The sequence below is a fragment of the Corvus brachyrhynchos genome, unplaced genomic scaffold (assembly GCF_000691975.1).
Source record: "Corvus brachyrhynchos isolate BGI_N302 unplaced genomic scaffold, ASM69197v1 scaffold3, whole genome shotgun sequence".
NCBI lineage: Eukaryota > Metazoa > Chordata > Aves > Passeriformes > Corvidae > Corvus > Corvus brachyrhynchos.
Window position 1 is genome coordinate 2,214,702 of NW_008237619.1, and position 17,334 is coordinate 2,232,035.

Here is a 17,334-nt window from a genome sequence, read left to right on the forward strand (position 1 = left end):
GTGTAAATTCACTTGTGCATCAGCTTCAGAGCACTCAGAAACAGAGCACCTTTTTGCTTAAAGCTGCCCTGTGGGTCAAGAACCAAGTTCAATCTTCCTCCTTGGACGTTAAAAGGTAATTAGGATGCACATGTCTGTTCCATAATGTGTCGTTCTCCAAAACAAACCAGGATCAGTGCTATACTAGCCTTTACTTAATTGACATCTGTATTACTGAGAGACTTTTCAGCCTGTTGGAGGCAGTGGGTAGAGCAGAACTTAAAACCACCCCTAGTACAGCAGGTATGGAGCATTGTATCAGTGGAAAATTTGCAGGTGGCTGTTAATGAATAGTGCCAAACTTGTTTACAGCATTTTCTCCTTTTCTCAGTCTTCAGGTTTTGATTTCTGCAGTCAGTGATCTGTTGTTGAAGCTCATGGAAGCTGATGGACAATCTGGATATCTTGTGAGAGCTTATGATGAGCATGTCACACCAAACAAAACTGAGTGGGGGAAATTGCATGAGTCTCTGTGCTCTGAGGTATGGAAATGATAAGGGATTGCACAGGGTGGTCAATCTTTCCTCAAGCCTCTGTCCCCTAGGGTGGTAAGCATTCTTCCTTTTGACTGGAAGACTGCAGTTATGAATACCACATGTTTGTGCAGAGGTTCTTTTCAGCCTCTGTCCATAAAGAGGACAAAATCTCTGTATTTATGGACCCAAAAATCAAAATTCATGAAATTACCTCTTCTGCATGGAACACCAGCAACTTGCTTTACAATTCAGGAATTTTATCTGACAGAGTTTATATTATGAAGATGTTCTTATCTCTAAGTTAATTCTTCATAAAGATGAATTTTGTGAAAGACACCAATTTCTGCAGAGGAACGTGCTGTGCTATCAACAAAATGCTGACATACATAAAGTAGAGAGTGGGGAAGGACATAAATTTCCTGTCCAGCCACCAATCTTCAGTAGCCCTAGAATTTCTTGTAAAATATGTAGAGTTGTAAAGAAATGTATTTGTTTCTGAGGCATCAGTGCAGTTCCAAATTGCTGCTTTGCAGTTAGGTTTTTAATACACTGGAGTGGGTCATCCTCACCATTGTGCTTTTGTTGTCAATGTGTATGTTTGATGGTGTAGTGGTTTGGTCCAAAATACTCATGACTTACTTATTTACCTTCTGTGAGATAAGAATTAGGAGAATGCAAAGCAGGCACAAAACTTAAAAGAATATAGAGAAGTTTATTAACAGACCTAAAAGAAAGAAAAAAAAAATCAGACCACACCTTCAGAACACTTCTCCTTCCCCCATCTTTTTCCCTTCTCCCACTGACAATGTAAAAAGACAACCCTTGAGATGTTCAGTCAGTTTACCACTTCTATAATAACCTTGTTCAGTTCACTTAGGGAGAGGAGTCTCTCTTGCTCATGCTATGGAGACATCTCCACAAGAAATTCTCTCATGGATTCAGTAACACAACGAGACAGCCGCACGGGTTGGTTCTCTGCTCGCATGTGAGAGTCCCTTCCCCCGACTTACAGCTTTTCCCACAACTGCTTTCGAGGGTCCAATCTTGAGCTACTGGGGTACCATTTTAAGGTTGACCTGTTCAAAAACACAGGTTCTCTTCACCCATCTCTGGGAGCATCCTCATCTCTAGGAATAGAGGCCCTCCCCCTTCCCTGGGAGCAAAAGGGTCCTCATCATCTTCATCTCGAGGACTATCTCTGGGAGCATCTCTAGGAACAGAGGTCTTGTCCTTCCGATTTGGAGCAAGAGTCCTCATCACTTCCATCTCTCCCTGTTCAAACTTCTCATCAAATTACAGCTGCTTCAGCATTTGCTTGTTTCAGCATAGGTACTTTTGCTCACAAGTACAGTTTGAACGCTCCAACCCCCCATGCTTTCATGAAATTACAATGGGTACTCTGATACATCATAGTCTATCACCACTATAGCTTTACAACAGAATTTCAGCTTTAAGCATCTCCTCTTTCTCCTCCCTCAGGGTTTCAGCTCTTCCTTCTTCACTGACTTTGGTGTCCCTATGGTGTTTTCTTCACCTTCCCTCTTCCTCAGACTCGGAAGAGGATTAATGTCTGCAGGCTTCATCTGTTCTGGAGGAAACTTACAGCACTAAAAAAAGTGTTAATCTCACCCAGGCCTTGCAGCTGGAGTTTGCTTATTGCTGTTGGTCGCATGATCTTTGCTGGACAGCGGAGCAGCAGTCTCAGATGAGCCCCGGCCGCAGCAGGGGCTGCCTGCACAGAGCAGGGCTGTGGCGGGGAGGGTCGCGGATGGAACAGGGCCGCGCCATGGCTGACCCGACCCGGCCGCACTGGGCCGCACGGCTCTCCCCCAGTTAACTGTCCCAAGGCCGGAAGCAAGAGAGAGCTTTCCCAGGGTTTGTTCATTCTTAAATGTGGACCACAGAGGCGTGTCAAGCTCTTTAAGTGGCTTAAAAAGTTGCCAATATTCAAACTAGCCAGTTGATAGGTTCTGCTAGGTCATAGAGGAAGCTGTAAGCACCTCTTTGCAAGAGAATCACTTCCGTAGCTATGCTAACCCATGACACATGGTTATTTCTTAATAATTCTGAATTTTCAAGGTTAAACAAATAAAAGTATTTTTTCAAACTCTTTTTATGCACATGTTACAGTGGATGCACAAGCCTCTTTTGGAAGGAAGGCTTAGTATGAATTGTGAACCTCTGGGATCAAGTGTCAAGCTGTGTGGCACAACAAAACTTCCAGGCCATCTGTGTACTTCAGCCTTATTAAGTAAAATGGTACTACTTCAATTGAAAAATGGTGTAGTCCATGGAAATGATGATGCTGAAAGAAAGAAAATTGATAATATAAGTAAGTTACAATGGTAAAACTTAAAGGAATCTTATTTTGTAGTAGTTGTAACCTGAATTGAAAATTAGAAATGCATAGTTAAAGTTTGGCATACAGGTATGAAAAATTATCCTTTTACCTTTTGTTGCTCTTTATTTTTTTTTTTGTTCAGGTCTCCTTTAAAAGTGTGCACAAATGTAGTGTTTATATTGCTGGACCTCTTTTGGTTATATACATCCTATCACAACAGAACTTTGAACTGGGAGAAGTATGAATTTTTGATGAACTTCGGATTTGTTCATTGCCAAAACAGACTGTGCACTGGCATGAGTGGGCAATAAGAACTGTATCCCTCCCTTGAGGGTTTAACCATTATGTAAAGATAGTTTGGGTCAACAATTTTTCTTAATTCCATGAGGTGTAATCCTTTTATTTTAGAATGCTCAAATTAAATGCAGCATTATCAAATTAACAATTATATCTCCAAAAATCTCACCATGATGAAAAGTGTAATTGTTTAGTGTTGGTCTTTGTAAGCTAATGAAGGAACTGCATGCTAGCTCTTACCAAATTTGCTTGGTTTTCTTCTGGACTTAGATATTGATTGCCTTGCCTGCAAGAAATATATATTAAAAAAAGGGGGAGAACAGAGAGGAGTCATATCATGCTTAATTTGCTTTAAAATTTCTTGAATATCTAGAATAGATTACTGTAGCCTTTTTTTTCTTGTATGTTATGATGCAATGGCAAATACGCAGTTCATGCTCTGAAGCACCTGAGATTGCATGTAAAAATAATATCCTTAATGCATTAAAAACATATTAAAAAAAAACGACAAAAACTTGACCTGAGACTTCCTGCTTATGCAAGTCAGTAGTCATTTATAAACAGCAGCTGTTGTTTAATTAGTTGCAGAACTGCTGTACTCATTACAATGGATTGAAGAATTGGAGAATCCTCCTTATTTGCTTCTGGAATATCTTCATATGTTAGAAGAGATGCACATCACATATGAGGAGTTCAGTACTCTGAGTAGTACAGCTAGCCTGCAGCAAACTGTATTTGACAGGTATGTGAGAATGGGTGAAACAACTCTTAGCTGTGTCTTCACAGTTTGTATTGTATAGACTGCCACTGTATTTCCATCTGTGTGTTGATTCAGAATGCATCCAGATGTTTTTGTGGTGAACCCTGAGCATCTGTGTATATTAACCAGAGTCTTTCTTCTTCTTTGAAGATCAGAGGCACATGGAAGACTCTGGTCCTTAACCATGGCCAAAGTGATTCATGCTGAGAACGCTGTATCCTGGGAGAGGAAAGAACTTTTCAAGACAACAGAAGGGTATCTTAATACTGCTGCCTATAAACTTACGGTTTGTTGCAAATGTTGGTAGTGTGAAATGATCCTGATTCTGACCAATGACAACTGAAGGCTGAAAATGAAGTGATACATGCCTATGGCATGTGAAAGTCAGACTCAGTTTAGCATGTGGGATTAGTTACGTCAGAGGATATTACATCATTATGAACTAACTGATACTTTGTTTCCTAGTTCAGTTTTTGGGTTCCTTTCATTCTTGATGTTTTGCTTGCATGAATAGGTTCCTTCCATTAACAGAGGGCAGATTGCATACACTTCAGTGTTTATCACCTTTCTTAATTGAGGAGGAGAAGAGAGAACTTGTCTTCCATTGTGTGGCCAAACTTATGACATGTACACAGACAGAGCTTTCCAGCACTGATGGTGAGTATATTCTTACGTCAGTCTAGTTCATTAGAATTTAAGAACATTTGTTTGTAATAATGTTTGCTTTTAGATAAAACATATTTACTATAAATATTGCTTTTCCTAGAAAGAAATGCTTTCTCAGTTTGCCTATTTCTTCTAGACTGTTTGGCATAGTAGTTTTCTGTGTCATTCAGAGAGTACAAGCTCTGCTGTCAGGTACAAAATTAGAACTAAAAGATTTAGGCTGATATTATTAAAAGCATCTTGATGTTGCTGTACTTCTAGTTTGATCTATCTTATATAAGCACATCTGTAAATATGAAAGTTTTCCATGAACCATTTAGGCTTTACACAGCATGCAAAAATATTACTATTGTCAACTGCTCATGATTGTCTTTAGATGCCTTGCCAAGAATTCTTTCACAGTTTACATATAATTTTTGAGTAGCTCCTCCAACTGAAAACTGCACTAGATTAACTGTCTGCAGCTGTGGAAAATTACTTAAGAGGTAATTGAGATGTACGATAATATTACTTTAACTATAGCCACTTAATTTGGGTCTATGTTTTCACAAACTTGCTGCTTTTCAAGAAAATTATTTGGAAATGCTCACACACAGTCCTTCTAGCTGTATGAATTAGATGCCATTTAAAAGGAAAGTAATTTCTGTTTTTGTCTCTTACTGCTTTTGTGTGTTCTTGCACACACTCTTATTGATCAGTCTATATGAAAACTGAAGTGTAGGTTTTGTAACAGAACTGTGTGTACTTAAATTGAAAAAGACCGTATTTGGTTACTTTAAACTGTGGGCGTCTGTCCCTTGGCAGTGTTCTCAGGATTTCAGATGAGTTCTTCAAATGGGTGTTCTTCAGGTATGAAAATTGTCAGTGTTAGTGTCATGCGGCAATTGAGAGGAATCTTAAAAATCTCTACTGTGAAAGTTTCCTACTCTTTCATCGTAGTTGAAAGAGATGGAAACTCCTGGCTTTTTAAGTGAACCAGTGAGGCAAACAAATGTGTCTCTGAAACTTTAAGCAGAAGAAAATGGAAGAATCCTCACTCCTCCTCTGTTGTGGAGGCCTTTTCTTTTGTAAAAAAGGCCATGGGCAGGATCACCTTCCACTAGACCAAGTTGCTCCAAGTTCCATCCAGCTTCGCCTTCAACACTTCCAGGAATGGGGCAGCCACAGCTCCTCTGGCAACCTGTGCCAAGGCCTCACCTCCCTCACAGGGAAGAATTTCTTCCTAGTAATCTAATTTCCCTTCTACTACTTCTCAGTTTTCTAGGGATTCCTGAGCAGAATATGTATGTCCAAATTCACGTTAAGTAGTAGGTTGTAGGCTTACCATTCCAATGGTCTCTTTCTTTTCAGATCGGGAAAATGCTGCTAAAGTTGTTTAAGTGAAGCAGGGCTTTGGTTGGTTTTGCTATGCATATGTGATACTTTACCTTATTTCTTTGTCAATGTGCTTGTTGGCAATGTTCATGTTCTCCAAGAAATCTAGATAAATACAGTTCTTCTTAAAAATGGTAAACAGTACTAATGCAACAGTTGTACTCCACTCTAAAAGTAAAAATGAACATTCCAACTAGGACTCCAATTAACATTCCAATAATATTAGAATTCACAACTTTCAGTTGCATTGTATTAATTATCTGTCCAAATTATTGCTTAGCATGCTGTATTTTTAGTAGCACAAAGAAATTCCAATCTTAGCAGGTATTTTTCCTTTTTTAAAATTTTATGAACTATCACTTAATCTTATACTAGGTGGTTTTTTTTATAAGTTTGGATTGGATATATTATTATAATTTAACAATGACATCTGTGGGTTAAGTGCTCAAAGAAGAAACCTTAGGTATTATCCAAACTGTCCTATGATATTAAAGTTAAGTTCTGTTGACACACATTCTAATATTTGTTTTGTCTTGATAATTAAGACTATGAAGTATACGTTTTTATTATGTCATAGGAGCATTTGGGTGTCTTTCCATTTTGAACTCCTGCTTGAAGGATAGAAGTATTGATTGTGATCATCTACTACCTGCAATACTGAAAATCATAATATCTTGGAAAAATGATAATGAGGACAGCTTTCTCTTTAGCTGGTGGGTACAACTTCGAGATAACTTGACTTTTTTTTTTTATTTCTAAGACAAAAGTTTAAAAAATACAGACTAGTAATTAATTCAAACAAAATCAATCTGTACAACTGCTGTCTACTGCTCTAATATTACATATTTAAGCTTTTGTAGGACCCATGGTTTTAATATCTCTTTTATTAGGTATTTACAAACTCATGCTGCAGAAAATTACCTGGGTGGTTGAAGGCTGGGAAACTAAGGAGCTTTTGAAAGATGTCAGCTGTTTTCAAATGCATTCAGAACAGACCAGCTTTTGTAGCTGTTGCTGGATATTCAGTTCCAAGTTCTGATTGCTTATTTTGGCAGCAGGAAGAAAACTTGCATACCAAACTTAAGTGTCTGTCTTTTAAAATTCTGGACCCAAAAATGTAACTTGTAAATCTTTGAGCAAGGAGTGAAAATATACTGAGATTTATTTGTATTGACTATAGTGAGAAAAATCCAGGCAACAAAGTTTCAAAATAATCCTAAAACTGTAGAGTGGTCTGGGTTGAAAGGGACCTCAAAGCTCATCCAGTTCCACCCCCTGCCATGGGCAGGATCACCTTCCACTAGACCAAGTTGCTCCAAGTTCCATCCAGCTTCGCCTTCAACACTTCCAGGAATGGGGCAGCCACAGCTCCTCTGGCAACCTGTGCCAAGGCCTCACCTCCCTCACAGGGAAGAATTTCTTCCTAGTAATCTAAACCTATAATGTATAATATTTGGACGCTTGAGGGCTAATATTTTTTCCTAAATCACTAACTTAAAATGATTATTTTTCTTGCATTGATTTAATTAAAATTGCTAAATTTTGTAGTTTATATAAGTATATTGCTCGAACAAATGTGTAAATTGTACAAATTTATGAATCTGTAGTTTAGGAATCTTACTTCAACTTGGCAGCTAATGTAGCACTCTGCCTTTGAAAGACAGAAAATCAAAAGTGCATAGGGCAGAGCGTGGTGGTTCTGTGGGGAGGAGTGAAGGAAAGAATATAAATACTCATGTCTACAACATCTAGCTATATAAGCTTTGGTTGTATTTTTATTACAGCAATCTGAAAGAAACAAGTGCTCAATTGCTTGGTTTCAACATTGAGATGATGCGTTACCTTCCCTTGTTGCTGAAGTACTCCACAGCTCCTTTGGCTGATAACGAGTGGGACTTCCTGATGTGCTCCATGCTGGCTTGGTTAGAGGTAATATGGAAGCATTTTCACTTTTAATGTACTTACCTTCTTGATTATTCCCTGTATATCACATGGACACTGTAGTAATCTCAGCATACCAAATACTTGACACAATGTTAAAAAGAATTGCACAAAATCCTGTTTATATTGGACTTTGGAGAAAGGTCAAATGTGGTTTAAAAGCACAAGCAATAATACTGTCCTCTTTGTGTTTGGAGATAAAATCAGCTCACTCTTCAAGTAATATGATATTTAATAATGACACTGGTAACTGGAGAATAATTCTGAAATATGTCTGCTGTAGGTCTCTATGTTGAAAAATTATATTCCTTCAAGACACTGTCTAACATGATACATCAAAATTAACTGAATAAAAAGCAGTGTCTGTATTTCAGTATCTAACTGATCACATGAAACATCAAAGTTATATTCTAATGCTGGTAGGAAATAGGTCAGTAGTGTCAGTAGTCAGCTGACTACTTCCTGATTAATCAAATAAAGATACAGAATCTCTCACTCTCTGTCACCTATGCACTTAGAAGGGCAGGCTGGAAACTTCATGTGACCTTTCTTGGTCTCAGGATTAATCTTACCTATTGTGCCTCAGAACTATGTATTTTATTTAAAACAAAAAAACCAGCAAACTTTTAAGAAAATCTTGTGTAGACTAAGTAGGGAATATTTTTAATTGATAATGATACTCCTTTCTGAGGCAACTAGTTAGAACAAAAATAAAAAGAAAGCAGCTGTGTTGGGGGAGAGGAAATGTTCTCCTGACAGCCACTTCAATAAGTTCTGGTTTTGAGTAGCATGTTGTCAATTGAATTTTCTTTTTGTCATTGTAAGGAAACAATCCATGGTTCTAAGTATTGGTGACACTTGGAAATTCATTTCAGGAAGTCTTATTAAAGTACAAATCCTATTTTTAAACATGTCTCTGCCCCAGATAATTTTCAAATAGTTATTGCAATTGAATCGTCTTTGAAATTACACTTACTGGTGTAGATGGAAATGTGAAACATATTTTAAAGCAAATTTATGGCTAAGGAATCTTCCTCTTTGTTTATTTCCTCCTAGACAACAAGTGAAAGCCGTTTGCTTTACCATGTCCCACTTGTGCAGATTTTTGCTTGTGTCAGTTGTGACTTGGCATCTGCCCTTAGCGCTTACTTTGAGGCTGCAACTCCTGACAGTACTGCAAATCTTCCTAGGAACTTGGTCAGTGAGTGGCAAGAATTCTTTTCTGAGGGAATTCACAATTTGCTGCTACCTTTGTTGGTGAAAATCACAGGCAAGTATATGACAAGGGGACAACAGCCAGGCTGTTCTGAAATAGAACTGAACAGACCACATTTTTGAATTTACAGGAATATTATGTAAATGGAGTTTATAACAACTCAGTTTTTTTAACACTTACATGCTAATTAGTAAAGTAATTGCATGTAACACAGAGATTCTTAAGATAAGATGGAACCTGCCAAGTGCAGTCTTGAGCTGTTTCCGGCAGAGCTTGTTTATGGTATCATCCATACGTTCTGCATCACAGCTTGTCTTCTTTTAAATAGGAGAAACCAAAAATGCATCAGGCGGCTCTTTTCAGAACTCTGTGTTAACATCTTTGGGTGAAGCTCTGACTTACATCTCAAAGGACCAGTTGTTAAACCATAAGCTGCCACCGAAGTTTGTTGCAGGCCAGAAGACAAATCTTCCAGATAGACTCCAGACTCTGCTGAACACACTCTGTCCGTTGTTGCTTTTCCGGGCTCGACCTGTACAGGTTTCTGTCTACCATATGCTGCATAAGTAAGAAGCAACACATTTCTCACTCCTGTCACCTCTCAACCTTCCTGCCTCTTTTTTTTTTAAAATGTATTCTAGAATATGCACTTGTAGCAAAATCATGTTCCATTATGGGAGAAAATCCTTAACTGGACAATTTGTGTTCTTTTTTGGAGGACACTATATAAAACTATGAATGCTAAAGTTAATTGTATTAGTAGACTTAATAAAGGTGTTTATTTTTAGCCCTTATTTTAGCACTCATAGAATCCTAAAATGTAGACAGAAATATTCCAGGTTTGATCTGGGCCTGGCACTACCATTAATTAGTATGACGTTTTTATTTTCACTAATTTAGGTAAGAAAGTGAATATAAATAGGTAATATTCTTGTGAACTTCTTGCATATTTCTGATACCTAAAGAGACAATACAGAATTTGAAAAATAGTATGTGCATTTGACTCTCCAAAATGCAGAGTGCAAGGCAGGTGGCTTAAGCCAGCCACCATTATCTTTCACTTACACTGAGGCATAAAGTTGCAATAGCTTTATTCTGATAGAGAATTTTATTTTAGCATGACTCAGGAAAAGTAAGAGGTCTGGAAAGAGAAGTGAGCAAAGATACATGCTCGTTGCTGTCACTCATGAACCATCTTTGCAATGGTGACATGTCTCTTAAAGATTCTGTTGTTATAGAGTAATTGCCATTATTTTATTGCCTGTCAGTAATGTTGACATTGATAAGCAAAGAACGATGCATCACATATATTAAAATAGTTTATTAAAAATTATTTAAAGATTAAACCTGATTTCCTTTCCATATTTCTACAGATTAATGCCTGAATTGCCTAAATTTGATGATGAAGATCTCAAGTCCTATGGTGATGAAGAGGAGGAATTGGCACTGTGTGTATTTTTTCCCTCACTTTTTGTAATACTGTTTTCCATATTTTTAAAATGTGTTTTTATTAAGATTGAAATTTGCAGCAGAGTAGCTGTCAGCCAGGAGAGGTTAAAAGAAAAAAAATTGCATGGCTATGATAATAAGGTAATAAATACTTAAAATGTTAAATATTTTGGTTTTATCTTCCTTTGCACTAAAACTGGAGACAGTATTTGCAGTTATTTTTAGGTGCAGTTGCTGGACTAAGTGCAGATTTTTGCTTGTATTCAGAATGTGTCCATCTGCACAGTTAACTTAAGTTACTTGAAACTGAACAAAATCAACCTGTGTGTTTTATACAACTTGAATCCAGTGAAGCCTGTAGTTTGAAGAGGGAATGTGGTAATTGGTTAAAATTCCTTTTTAACCTCAGCCCAGTGATTAATACCTTTCCTAACTGCAGAGCTGCAAAAGGCTTTTCAACCCAGAGCCAACAGTGATTAGGAGATCATTGTTCAGTTGCTCCTTTGTTGGTGTGACTCCAGAGAAAGCAAGCAAAGCAGCTATCCATGGTGTAGGTTAAATGAGCTCAGCCATAGACCACTTCCAGATGAAGTGATCAGCATTCAATTTAAATTTGTCTTCTAAGAAGGTAAAAAAACCAACTACCTCTTTCAGGGGAAAAAAAAAATTAAAAAGAGTAAATTTTCCTATAATGAGGCTTTACTTTCATGACGTTTTAGGAAGGCTATGAACATAAATTCAGTTCATGCTGTGCACAAGATTTGAGTTTACTATTCCAGATAACATTTTTCCACAGATCACCTCCAGCAGCTCTTATGTCTATCCTGGCCACTCAAGAACTCTTGCTAGAAAACATCCTGGAATGCATTCCAGTTGGAGAATTTGCAGTTATTCAACCCCTGAGCGATGAGTTCTGCCTTGTTCTAGGATATCTTCTCACTTGGAAGTTAACATTAGCTTTCTTTAAAGCAGCTTCTTCTCAGGTATATATTCAGAGTAATTTCTTTTTAACTGAATTTCTTAATCTACTTACTTAGTTTCAATCTTGAAGTTTCACCAGCCTTTTTATTCTTTTAATTATGTAACTTCTTATTCCTTGTTTTTGTGAAATTAGTGGAATTCTGAAAGCATCAATAGACTTAGACTTCTGCACCACTGTTGCTGAGGATGGTAAAATTAGAGCAATGAAGAAGTAAGATTCATTAAAAGATGACTGTTTTTTGCATTTTCAAACAAGCTTGGTACATATTATAATCTTCTAATCATTCAAAATGGTGCAGAGAACTAAACTTCTCTTCTAAACACTAGTTCTGAATCACAGTGTTGTTCTTCCTCCCTGCAAGGATATATTTGTATTATTTACAGAGTAAGCTGTATTTACTGTGTTGTGTTTTTTTTGTGATTTTTTTTTTTAATGCTGCCAGCTGCGAGTTCTCTACTCACAATATCTTAGAAGAACTAAAAGCTTGAATAAACTGCTTTATCACTTGTTCAGGCTTATGCCTGAAAACCCTGTCTTTTCTGGGCCAACTTCAGAAGTTCCGAATAAGGACACAAAAACCTTCTTTACTGAAGAACTTCATTTAGATGTCAAAGGTTAGTAAAGGTTGTATTTGTGCATTTGAGAGAGTTGTTATATTTAAATATGCTTTTTTGCTTAAAAATACTTATTTAGAAAATCTTACCTATAAAACAAATACACAGAGAGACAAATACATACCTGTGTTTAAAAATCTTTGGCTAACACTCCCGATATGAAACTTAACCAAAGTTGACATGTTTGTCAGAGAAACCAAGAAAAACAAAACCCAGGGATAATACATTACTACTATTGAATCCTGAATGTGAAGATTCCAAAACACTAAAAATGTGGGATCTATTCTGTGACCATTGCTTCTATATATATTTTTTTAATACTAAATAAGATTTCTGTATTTTCTTGTATTTCAATATAGAAATTCAAAATATTTGAAAATATTTTAGTATATATTTTTAAATGTTTGAGATGTTAAATTGTGTGTTGTTTTTGTCATGCTGTTCAGAAGACCCAGTTAATCAGTGATGATGAGAGAAGATATGCTGCTTTCTTTAGCTGAGAAACATGAAAAAAAGAATGTTTTTGAAGTCCCTTCATTAATTTTTTTTTTTAATGTAGCTATGCAGGTATAAGCAAGGAAATGAAGTTTCCATTTCTTAATTTTTTGCTTGGACATCACTGTATGTTGCAGAACAATTTATCTGGATGACAGTAAGAAAGAATTACTAACATGACATCCCAAGGGAAAGATTTCCCTTATCTCATCATAGAATCATTAAGGTGGAATAGACCTATGGGATCATCCAAGTTCACCTTTTGACTGAACACCACTGTGCCCTCTAAACCATATCACAAAGTGCCCTGTCTGCTTGTCTTTTGAACACCTCCAGGGATGGTGACTCCACCACTTTCCTGGGAAGCCTGTTCCAGTGCTTTTCCACTCCTTCAACAAAGAATTTTTTCCTAATATCCAACCTGAACCTCTGTTAGGGGAGCTTGAGGCCATTTCTATACATGCCTGCAAAGCTCAGCTGTCCTCTTAACATCTTACTGTTTGTGTGCTCCAAAGTGAATGTTCTTTGATTTCTACAATATAAAATTATGGTTGATTTCTGGTGTCCATTTGGAGTTCAGTCTCTAAATTAGAAGGTGAGTTCCAAGGTGTGGACTGTCATGCTAAGGAGCAAAAAAACCAGCCTGGTGAAGAAGGGCTGAGTCAAACAAGCCCTTAGAATAGCAATAATAGGAACATGTACGTGAAATTCCAGTTACCACACTTATACTGGAATCAGAATTTTTGTATGTGGTGTGGAGGCACCATCATCCGTGACTAATGTACTAAGAGTATTTCAACACCTTTTTTTTCCCTCCCAGGGACAGGGGTGCTGTCATCCCAGATCCCACACTTGGCCTGCTCTGTGTACCATATAACGCTGAAAGACCTGCCAGCCATGGTGAGGCTGTGGTGGAATAGCTGTGAGAAGCGTGTCTTCAATGTTGTGGATAAATTCACAAGCAAATATGTCAGCAGTGTGCTCTCCTCCCAGGAAATATCTTCCGTTCAGACTAGCACACAGTTATTTAACGGCATGACAGTGAGTAAGACTTTCTGTCCTTTCTTTTTATTTGCTTGGGTTTTTTGCGAACGTTTCAAGAAATTTTGCTTTTCAGAACTGGACTGTACTTCTGAGTGTTTTATACGATTGCAAATTTGTTGTTCTAAATGACTGATTAAACATAATTCTGCTTGGTATCAATATATTAAATTGATGTTTATTAATATTCTGCTTAGAAAAAACAGAAAGAATGGGTTTTAGGATGTTGGAGAAGTTGAGGAAGTAAGTGGAAGGTACTGCTATCAATATGCTATTTTTTTTGTTTTATTAAAAAATGTAATCAGTAGATTTAAAACTGGCTGGTAATTTCTTTTAGTTTGCCAAGATATGAGTAGATTTTTGTTTTCTTTGAAAAAACGTTTACCTGATCTAAGAAAATAATTTCATGTGTCTAATAATGTATTTATAGTTTATATATATATATACACACACACACAAAGACTGGAGATGGTTAGTATCTCTCTGTGGCATTTTTTAATATGTGTATTTTTTTCAAAGGTAAAAGCTCGGTCTGCAGCACGAGAGGTCATTGCAACTTACTCCGTTGATGATATCTTTATTGAATTAATAATACAGCTTCCATCAAATTATCCACTGGGATCCATAACAGTTGAGAGTGGAAAGAGGGTTGGTGTGGCTGTACAGCAGTGGCGCAATTGGATGCTACAGTTAAGCACGTATCTTACACATCAGGTGAATTTAAAGAAAGCTCCTAGTTTAGAAAACTGAAGAAGTCCTTATAGCAGAAAGATATTCCTAGTAATGGAGTACTGTATAGATCTGTGTAACAGACCTCATCAGTAGATCGCAAAGGCCTTCATAGAATTGGGTCACTCTTATAATCTGCTTTTCTCCAGATACATAAACAGTGGTAAAATGATCAGCCTATAAGGTCCTGATAATTCCAGGGCCCAAGATGAAAATTTATATCTCTTAAGATGTGGGCCAGTGTTTGTCCTGTGTGGCAGTACCATGTCAACTCTAATTTGAAAAGAAACCCAAAAAAATAACCACCAATAAAAATCAAACCAAAAACTCAGTCCATAGAATTCTCTAAAAGACTGATGATTGCTGAAATTGCATCATCTGTGGTTAGAACAAAACAAAGCAGTGATTGAAAATTTCAAAATCCCTTTTTAAGTTCTCCTGAATACACTCTTCCTGCTCTGATGAATACTCCCATTTCTATAGATCAGAGTATTATAAATTATGCACTGCATGTATTGCATGTAATTTCAGATTATAAACCCTTCAGGCTTTGTTTCCTTCATGTTTTTATGACTACAACAGGAATAGTCCAAAGGAATTCTATGGTATTAACAGCTCTTTTCCCTCTGTTAGAATGGAAGTATTATGGAAGGCTTATCTTTGTGGAAAAATAATGTGGATAAACGTTTTGAAGGCGTTGAAGATTGCATGATCTGTTTTTCAGTCATTCATGGTTCAAACTATTCTCTTCCCAAAAAAGCTTGCAGAACATGCAAGAAGAAGTTTCATTCAGCTTGCTTGGTAAGTACCTGGAGTAAATCTTTTTAAGTACGCAAAATATCATAGAATTGTAGAGCAGTTTGGGTTGCAAGGAACCTTAAAGCTGATCTGTTCCAACCCCCTGCTATGGGCAGGGACACCTTCCATTAGACCAGGCTGCTCCAAGCCCCATCCAGCCTGGCTGTCCATATAGTTTAAACCAGAAACTTCTACTGTAGTACCAACAATTTTCCCCTTTGTCATTGGAGTATCTGGGATTACCTGAACTCATAAATTATTTCTGTAGATTTTGTACTAGGATATAAGGGCAGGTAATGAGAGAGGAGCTGCTACACGATGTGTGTCTAATATGTGTGTGTGCAAATACATATGTACATATACACATGCATACATGCACGAGTGAAAAGGGTTTTTTTACTGTTTCTTGCTGGGTTTTTTAAAGTATAGTTAATGTTTTGATAGTTACATTCACAGAATCACAGAATTAACTAGGTCAGAACAGACCTTTGAGATCATCAAGTCCTACCTATGACCTAACACCTCCCTGTCAGCTAGACCATGACACTAAGTGCCACATCCAGTCTTTTCTTAAATATCTCCAGGGACAGTGACTCGACCACCTCCCTGGGCAGCCCAGTCCAATGCCCAGTCACTCCTTCTGTGGAGAACTTCTTCCTAATGTCCAGTCTAAACCTCCCCTGGTGCAGCTTAACAACACAGATCCCTGGCAATAATGGTTATTATTGATGATCTGCCAGTGTTTCTGATACTCAGCTTGCCTTTGCATATTAAACAGCTGTATTTCTCTTTTTCAGTACAAATGGTTTTCATCCAGCAACAAATCCACCTGTCCACTCTGTCGAGAGACATTCTTGTGAAACAAAATGCTCTTTCTTCTTTCTGTGAGCTAAATAACAAATAAAGAGCAGGCAATAAACTGTATGTTGAAAGAAGTAGACTATTTGGAAATAATGTCAGTTACTTTAAATTCTTCACTAGTGGAGTATGACACATACTTACCTCTGGACTGGCTTTTTGTAAGTTTGAAGATTCTTCTTTGATACAAAGAAATATATAACAATAATTTATTTTAATTGGTATATTTTTAAGATATATTAAAAATTTCAGAAATAATGCAGAGTTATGTCTAAAAAGTGGTGTTTAAGCCACATCATAGTTGATTAAAACCTCTTATTTTAGGCATATTCTAACATGGTGTTATGTAATTAACCCAGATGATATCTCTTAATATGACATCTGAATATAACATAGGTGGTATAAAGATTTGATTTTTGATTATAATGCATTCATAATAGCCCCTTTTATGGGGGAAAAAAGAATGTCGTTGCTGTTAGACATTAAGGCATGAAACTATGCTGATAATCTGTTAAAGCATAAAATTTAAACATAGCCTGTTGTAATAAACTGAATTTTCACCTTTCAAAATTTCTTTTTCCCAAAACTCCTCAACCATCCAGTAGCCTAAAATCATGAAAACCCAGAAGCCCCACTAAGTAGAGAGACCACAATCATTCCTGCATGACAATGAATGACACCATCTATTTATTGCTGATTGGCTTTTAAAGAGAAGGCAGACACACTGATCAGTCCTTGTTTGTCTTCATGAGCTGGCAAAATAACTATCACTGAATGTCCACTGTACTTCCACTGTCCTAGAATAATAAGGACTCGTAAGTGAACATGCAGATGCATCAGAATTTAATAGCCTTCAACTGTACATTTTTTTCATGCCTTTTTTTTTTTAACAGTGGTAGCATACTAGTATATTCCAGCTTGGATGGTATTTGTGGTGGGTTTCTTTGAAAAGTCAGTAAAAGTGGGGAATAAATAAATAAATTTTGTCAATCTCTGTAGTCTCTGGATTGCTGTCTCTTCCTGTGTGTGATAAACTTTTAGAAATTAGTAGTATAAATTTTCAGATGCTGAGTTTGTAGCATGCTCAACTGGCTGGCTGTACCTCAACAGCTATTTTTTTAGATTTTTAGCTGTTGATAACTGAAGTCTATATTTTTAACAGGTAATGCTGGTCTTTGAGAGGAGAAATTCCTTGAGCTTTTGTTTTGAGTAGGAGAGAATGGAAGGGATTTAAAACTGTTATCGAAAATGTCTAACT

At 37.0% G+C, this 17,334-nt stretch overlaps 1 protein-coding gene across 1 annotated transcript in view; it reads left to right on the plus strand.

Annotated features, from left to right (window-relative positions):
- LTN1 (listerin E3 ubiquitin protein ligase 1) overlaps window positions 1-17,074 on the plus strand; it is a 31,793-nt gene extending 14,719 nt beyond the window's left edge. The window contains exons 13-29 of the mRNA XM_008631690.2: window positions 1-115; window positions 371-521; window positions 2,646-2,847; window positions 3,736-3,895; window positions 4,064-4,168; window positions 4,428-4,570; window positions 6,531-6,666; window positions 7,738-7,882; window positions 8,951-9,164; window positions 9,439-9,676; window positions 10,484-10,558; window positions 11,356-11,542; window positions 11,984-12,155; window positions 13,471-13,691; window positions 14,211-14,405; window positions 15,054-15,221; window positions 16,016-17,074. Of these exons, the coding sequence (XP_008629912.1) occupies window positions 1-115; window positions 371-521; window positions 2,646-2,847; window positions 3,736-3,895; window positions 4,064-4,168; window positions 4,428-4,570; window positions 6,531-6,666; window positions 7,738-7,882; window positions 8,951-9,164; window positions 9,439-9,676; window positions 10,484-10,558; window positions 11,356-11,542; window positions 11,984-12,155; window positions 13,471-13,691; window positions 14,211-14,405; window positions 15,054-15,221; window positions 16,016-16,078 (2,690 nt within the window). The 3' untranslated portion in view covers window positions 16,079-17,074. The remainder of the gene's footprint in view (window positions 116-370; window positions 522-2,645; window positions 2,848-3,735; window positions 3,896-4,063; window positions 4,169-4,427; window positions 4,571-6,530; window positions 6,667-7,737; window positions 7,883-8,950; window positions 9,165-9,438; window positions 9,677-10,483; window positions 10,559-11,355; window positions 11,543-11,983; window positions 12,156-13,470; window positions 13,692-14,210; window positions 14,406-15,053; window positions 15,222-16,015) is intronic.
- Window positions 17,075-17,334: the final 260 nt, after the last annotated feature.